Below are 6,544 nucleotides of genomic sequence, written 5' to 3'. Positions count from 1 at the left end.
CTCAGTGTCACTAGGGCCCTATGGCATACGCAGATGTATAATGCGCCCCAAGAACGCCACACTCAAATCCAGCGAAAAGATGCCGTCACTCGCACTCCCTGGACGCAGACTCTGCACACCACTTCCTCCCTCATTCCGAGGGTGGGGACCACGCCCCCGCGCAGTCCTCACCTCACCCCGCTCAAGCTCCGCCCCCACGCAGCCCTCGCCCCGCCCCGCGCAGGCCCCGCCCCAAAGGCCTGGGAGACTCTTCCTTTGCCCTTCCGGCCAGCTCCAACAGTCTGTGCACGTTGCATGAGACTAGCGCGACTCATGAAGGTGTTCGTCACCCGCAGGATCCCCCCCGAGGGCAGGGCCGCGCTCGCCCAGGCCACAGAGTAAGAGCCACGCACCATTGCCCTCTCCGCGCACCGAGGCCCAGCCGCGCCAGGCCTACGCGATGTCTCCGGAGCAGTTGGGGAGCCCTCAGCACCCTGCCCCAGGCCACCCTGGCAGATGCCGGCCACCCACCCTCAGGCACCTTGCGCAGGGTGACTCAGAGACCTCCAGGCGGGCTTCGGGGTGTCTGGGACTGTATAGTGGGTTGGGGTCATCAGGGGCCAAAGAGATGGCCCAGAGCTAGGGTCTCTGTCAGACTTTGCTGCTGAGTCCGGTTATATCGGGCTTGGAGTTTGAGGAGGCTTAGAAAAAGTTGTGTAGGCTCCAGGCCTCATCGGGCTTCTGGCCATAACTCGGGGACCTGGCACTGGGCCTGTAGGAGGGAAGCTGGTCCTTGGTCACTGCCTTCAGAGAGGAGAGATTAACCATGAGGCAAGGTCCAGGCTGTTGATTCTTGTCCCTGGATGCTGGCCCGACAGGGCAGGTGAGGTCAGGGACTGCTCATAACACTAGCCAGGTCCCCTTTGTAGTTGGCCTGGCCTGTGGATGACTCTTCAGGTGGAACCCAGTGCACCAACCTTGTCAGGTATGTCACATGCATAAACTTAGTCCTTGCAACACTGGGAAGTTAGTGTTACAGTTCTCATCTCACTGACCCCAAAACATGCCAAAAGGGGTAAGTACCTCACCCAGTGTCACACAGCCCCAGGTGGTGGAGCTGGGGTTTGACCTCATCAGGTTCTAGTTGCAGCAGGACCTATATACTTTGTCAGGTTTACACATCTGGCATGGAGGTAAGACCCAGCCTCAGTAGCCAATTCCAAGAAAGTGAGTTTTGTCTTCCAGATTTGCTTAATGCAATGCCATCTTTTCTGCAGGGAGGAAGGGGAAGACAGAGTAACACTGAGGGCATGTAGATGTGTCTCCAGCTACTTGGTGGGTGCGCTACTCACACCTGGCGTGTAAGTAGTGAGGAGCTACAGCAGGATATCCTGAGAGGTGCAGCATGTGACAATTTTTTGTATTTTGTACTTTTTTGGCATTGCACCCAGGGTCTTGCCAGTGCTCTACGCCTGAGCAACATCCCTGTCCCTCACTGTGCTGAGATAAATGGGGAAGGCTGGAGGAGTGTCTCACTTCCAGGGCTGCTGTGGAAGCATGCATTAGTGCTCCTCCTGTTGCTTGAGCTTGAGATTATCTTTCCTGGCAGAGCTCATGATGAGAGTTTTCTATTTCATGGACTCGTAGGGCCAAAAGAGATGCAACTGGTTGTTTAAGCCAAGCCCCTTCTGACACAGGAACCCCTCTGGCCTTTCTTGCAGATGACCACCTACCTGGCCATGTGGAGACACCCTGTGCATGTAAGGAAGCTCTTAGTGTTGAGCTGAGAGCTGTTCCTGGTTTTCTTCTTTTCTGCTTAGGCTCTGCTCTGGGGCCCCTCAGCCTTTGTTAGCTTCCTCTGCTCTGTGATAGGCCTTCATCCCCCAGCCATTCTCTCTGGACCATAGAGGCCACCCACATCAGGTGCTGACTGGACCCAGTTACAGGCCAGAGAGCAAAAGTGATGCTTGCCAGCTCTCAGAGGGGCCAGGGCATCTGTGGGGCTTTCCTGCATCTCCTAGGTGGCCTTCTTTCCTTTCAGCTGTGAAGTGGAACTGTGGGATTCTGATGAGTGCATCCCCAACAAGGAGCTAGAACGCGGTGTGGTGGGGGCCCATGGCCTGCTCTGCCTCCTCTCAGACCGTGTGGACAAGAAGATCCTGGATGCTGCAGGTATTTGTATTGGGTCAGCGTGGGCATGATTCTTGGTGTCTCAGCCTTGTGGGGCACTGGCTTGTGGATTGTCCTCCACCTCTCTCTGCTGTGAGTCCATGAGGGAAGCTCCAGGAGGGAAGGACCCTGGTGTGGACCCAGTGGGGTGGGTGTGGGGGAGTGTGGCCAATGCCCTGGGGCCACAGTTTTGCTTTATGACTTAAAGCAAGATGTGCCTTTTCCACAACTGTGTGTAGCAGGAGGGAGGCCCCAGCTCAGTGCCCCACACCAGCCAGCACCCAGTATCTGTCTACACAGCCCCAGTTCCTGCTTTTAGCCCTGGACAGGGGCAAACATCACCCCATGGCATTGTATCCTGACTGTTTGGAGAAATGGTTTAGATTCAGGGGCTGCTGACAGGAGAAAGAAGCTGTAAGTCAGTCAAGCCATCCCTGGAAGCTTTCTAGTGAAGGAGAGGCTATGAAAGGGTCATGCCCTGCTACTACCTCTATGATCTCAGAGGTATCCATGGATGGTCCCAAGAAGGAGACCCAGGCCTCACTGGTGGGCAGTCCAGTGGATAAGCCCAGTGTCCAAGTCCTGAAGGGGAATCCCGATTCTGACTTTGACTAGGCCAGGACACCGAATATCTCTGAGACACTGTGTCTGTAGATGGCAAAGAGGATGGTGTGGAGTGCTACCTGTAGAATAGAAATTTAAGAAAATAACAAGCAGGTGTTCCTAGGATAGTCCCCAGTGTTGTGACTTTGAATTCAATGAGGAAAGACACAAACAGTGTCTTTTCTGTACAACAGGACCTAATCTCAGAGTTATCAGCACACTGTCCGTGGGTGTCGACCATTTGGCTTTGGATGAAGTTAAGAAGCGGTAAATACAGCTGAGCTCTGGGAGGGCCCAGCATGAGGGGCGGTGTTCAGATGGTGCAGAAGAGAGCTGCTTGTTTTCACTTTGTATCCCTGAAGTGGCTGGGGAAAATTCATGTGAATGTGAAGTGGCTGGGGAAAATTCATGCATATGTGCACAAATCAGTTAAAACAAACCTGGATTGGACATGGCGCCTGCCTACAGCATTATCCCAGCTACTCAGGAGGCTGAGGCAAGAAGAGTATAAGTTAAGATCAGCCTGGGCAACTTATGTTTCAAAATAAAAAATAAGAAGGGTGTGGTTCCATGTGCTTGTAACATGATTTAATATCATGTATTACATGATATCACACAAACCCAAGAAATTGGAGAGAGTGAGCTACCTCTATCTAGTATTATTCTTTTACATTCCTTATCTTTTTTGATCCCCACCATAGCCCTGGAAGAAGACAGAAGCATTATTTCCTTTTCTAATGAGGAAATTCAGAATAATTTAACTAGTGACTTGCCCCAAACCTGAGCTCTTCTATCATCATAGCCTTCCCAAAGTGAGAGATGATCCAATGTACATGAGGACTAACCACTCATTTAAAGCTCTGAGCTTCCTGGCAGGCAAAACAATGGAGTGAAGTGATATCATGGAAAAGACATACCAGTAGACATTGCTGAAGGTGCATGAGGCCATGTTACCACCAGATGTTTGATTTCTAGTGGGATCCGAGTGGGCTACACCCCAGATGTCCTGACAGATGCCACTGCGGAGCTGGCTGTCTCCTTGCTGCTGACCACCTGCCGCAGGTTGCCAGAGGCAATAGAGGAAGTGAAGATGTGAGTGCCACGTGGTGGGAAAGGGGTTCTGCTCAGCAGCCAGGACCTAAACTGGAGATCAGCCTGGCCCAGGCTTGTGCCATATCCCCAGGTGGGCCCCATCTCATGAGGGGAGAATCGACTCAGCTAAAATTAATAAAACTCAGGGCTGGGGCCAGTGGGATAGCTCAGCAGACTAAGCGCCTGCTTTGGCAAGCACAGGAACCAGGGCTCAATCTCTGGTCCTGTATGCTGTACTGTACCTGCCCCCAGGGTGCTCTGAGCTGGCAATAGAGTCCGGGTGTGGTGGCACATTCCTGTAATTCCAGTGCTGGAGAGGCTGAAAACAGAAGGACCACTATGAGACTGAGCTGCATATTGAGACCCTGCACCAAATACATTAAACAAAACAAAAAACCGCAGGGCTGAGCTTCAGTAAACAGAGCATGATGGGGAGTCATGAGAGGTGGCTCTAGGAATGGGACAAATTCTGATGACTGGGGTTGGGGGAGGAATGCAGATTGGGAATGGCTTCATGGAAGGGGGGGGAATCCCCTTGAAGGCAGAAGGGTTTTTTTTTTTTTTGGCTCCAAATGCCTTCAGGGCAGGTTTGGCTGGCTTGAGTTGTGGGGCTTGAACCACAGCAACCTGAGCCTGACTGCTTTGTTGAAGCAGCCACTTAAAGAACTGAGCTAAAGGGCAGGAAGAGCACTCCCCTTGAGCACTGAGAGTGATTCCAAGACCAGTGATGCTGGAATCAGAAACCACTGAGGACTGAAAGTTGTTTCTAAATCCCTTTGAGAGCTAAGCCTGATTGTGCTGACTGCAGTAAGGCCATCATGGCTCCTCAGTGGCAGGAGCAGGTTGCAACCCCGACGTGGCCAGGGTGCTGCATAGACAGTTGTGGGCACTGTGCTTTCCTCCTCACAACCAGAGCTGTGCAGCCCAGCCTGAGGGTTCTGGCGCGGGATCTTGGTGTGCACATGCAGTCCGCAGGCACTCCAGTGGGAGCTGGGAGCAGGGGCGGTGACATGAGCAGGTGCAGGTGAGCAGACACGGCCCTCAGAGAGCAGGCCAGGTACCTGCCTGGCCTGTGTGACACAGTGCTGGTCTTGTGCTCATAGTCGTGTCTAGGACCTCTACACCTTCACTGGCAATGGCTCAAGATAAGATTCTATCCCTTTTCCTCTCAAAGCAATGGGGCAGACTTACAGCTTTACTTTTGTTACTGCTGAGTCTGAGAACTTGTTCCAGAATCTGAGATCCCAAGTTTGCAACCCATTGCTCCAAACACCCCTGGCTATGTCACCTCAGGCAGGTTACTCTTTCTTTTTTTTCTTTTTTTTCCCGGGACCGGGGATTGAACTCAGGCCCTTGCGCCTGCCTGGGAAGCACTTATTCCACTGAGCCATCTCCCCAGCCCCAGGTTACTCTTTCTGGTCTGTTTCCTCTTCTACAAAACTGGTGAGAACTCCTGAGGCCTCTTGTAGTCCTTGATTTTTTGTCTCAAATGGATTTGAAGAGGAGTCAGTCTTCCTTGCTTCATACTCAAAGTGCTGGCTGCTTGTGGTGCCGCTCACTCCCTGTCAGCCCCATGTTCTGCAGGCAGGTTTAGACCTCGGACAGGACCTCTAGTGTGAGGTTTGCCTGTGGGCCATGTCTTTGCCTGAGGCCTGGTGCTCACCGCCTCACTCCTCCCCTCCCCAGTGGGGGCTGGACCTCATGGAAGCCCTTGTGGATGTGTGGCTACGGACTCACCCAGAGCACTGTTGGCATCGTGGGGCTCGGGCGCATAGGTAAGGCTGTCCCTGTCCCTTGACCCCTATCCTCTCCTACCTGTCTTGGCCCTCCAGGTTTGGATTGAGTCCCTTTTCCCGTGTGCCTCAGTGTGGGACATCCTACTGTGCCTCATTGTGGGACATCTCATCTATTAGACATATCCCTGCTGGTTTTGTCTCATACCAGCAGGGATATGTCTAATAGAAGAGACAGCCTTGTGAAACAGGTAAAGGAATAAATAAAATCAGTTCCTTCAGGACTCACTAAGTGATAAAGCCAGTTGCTAGGAGCCAGAGTTGCTAACGATTTCTGCTCCATAAAAACAGGTGAAGGCCACAGATGCTGTCTGCAGCCCTGAGTTGTGGTTACTATGGGGCAGTTTGTTCTCCCCCCGACTCTGGAGGCACTGACTTATGAAGCCTTCACAGGGGCCGAAAAGTATACAGTGGGCAGTGTTTATCTGCAGCAACAGCAGAGCTATTTTGCTTATGGTGGCTGGTAGTTGGAGAAGTCTAGCAGAAAGGCTCAGGTTCCACAGGCAGTTGCTAGTGGTGCTGTGTCACCTGATAGGGGCGAGACTGAGGGTGGCTAGTATAGATCACCTGCCTGGCCAGCCAGCGGTCTTGCTTTGCTCACTGGAGAGTTGCTTGGAAGAGCCCAACAATTTTGGGCCATATTCTGAGTCTGAAGATCCAACTGCCCATTCCTATTGTAGTACATCTCATATGAAAGTGTTGTATAGGTCTAGGGCAAGTTGGCAGTTGACATTGCCATCAAAAAGTCAAAAGAAGATGCCAGGGAGATGGCTCAGTGGAATAAGCGCTTCCCTGGCAAGCGCAAGGGCTTGAGTTCAATCCCCGGTTCTGCAAAAAAAAAAAAAAAGTCAAAAGAGGTTCCAGTGACATAGCTCAGCGGCACAGTCACCTATGTGGCAAGTGCGAGG

The 6,544-nt window shown here is 52.4% G+C and overlaps 1 protein-coding gene across 1 annotated transcript in view; it reads left to right on the top strand.

The window, feature by feature from the left end:
- The first annotated feature begins 222 nt into the window (after window positions 1-222).
- Grhpr (glyoxylate and hydroxypyruvate reductase) overlaps window positions 223-6,544 on the top strand; it is a 27,428-nt gene continuing 21,106 nt past the window's right edge. The window contains exons 1-5 of the mRNA XM_023715952.1: window positions 223-377; window positions 2,021-2,151; window positions 2,946-3,018; window positions 3,727-3,843; window positions 5,530-5,628. Coding sequence (XP_023571720.1) covers window positions 295-377; window positions 2,021-2,151; window positions 2,946-3,018; window positions 3,727-3,843; window positions 5,530-5,628 — 503 coding nt within the window. The 5' untranslated portion in view covers window positions 223-294. The remainder of the gene's footprint in view (window positions 378-2,020; window positions 2,152-2,945; window positions 3,019-3,726; window positions 3,844-5,529; window positions 5,629-6,544) is intronic.

This window comes from Octodon degus, unplaced genomic scaffold (genome assembly GCF_000260255.1).
Source record: "Octodon degus isolate 3935 unplaced genomic scaffold, OctDeg1.0 scaffold00045, whole genome shotgun sequence".
In the NCBI taxonomy this organism is placed as follows: domain Eukaryota; kingdom Metazoa; phylum Chordata; class Mammalia; order Rodentia; family Octodontidae; genus Octodon; species Octodon degus.
Note: the sequence above shows the minus strand (reverse complement) of the source record. Positions and strands in the feature narration are given on the sequence as shown.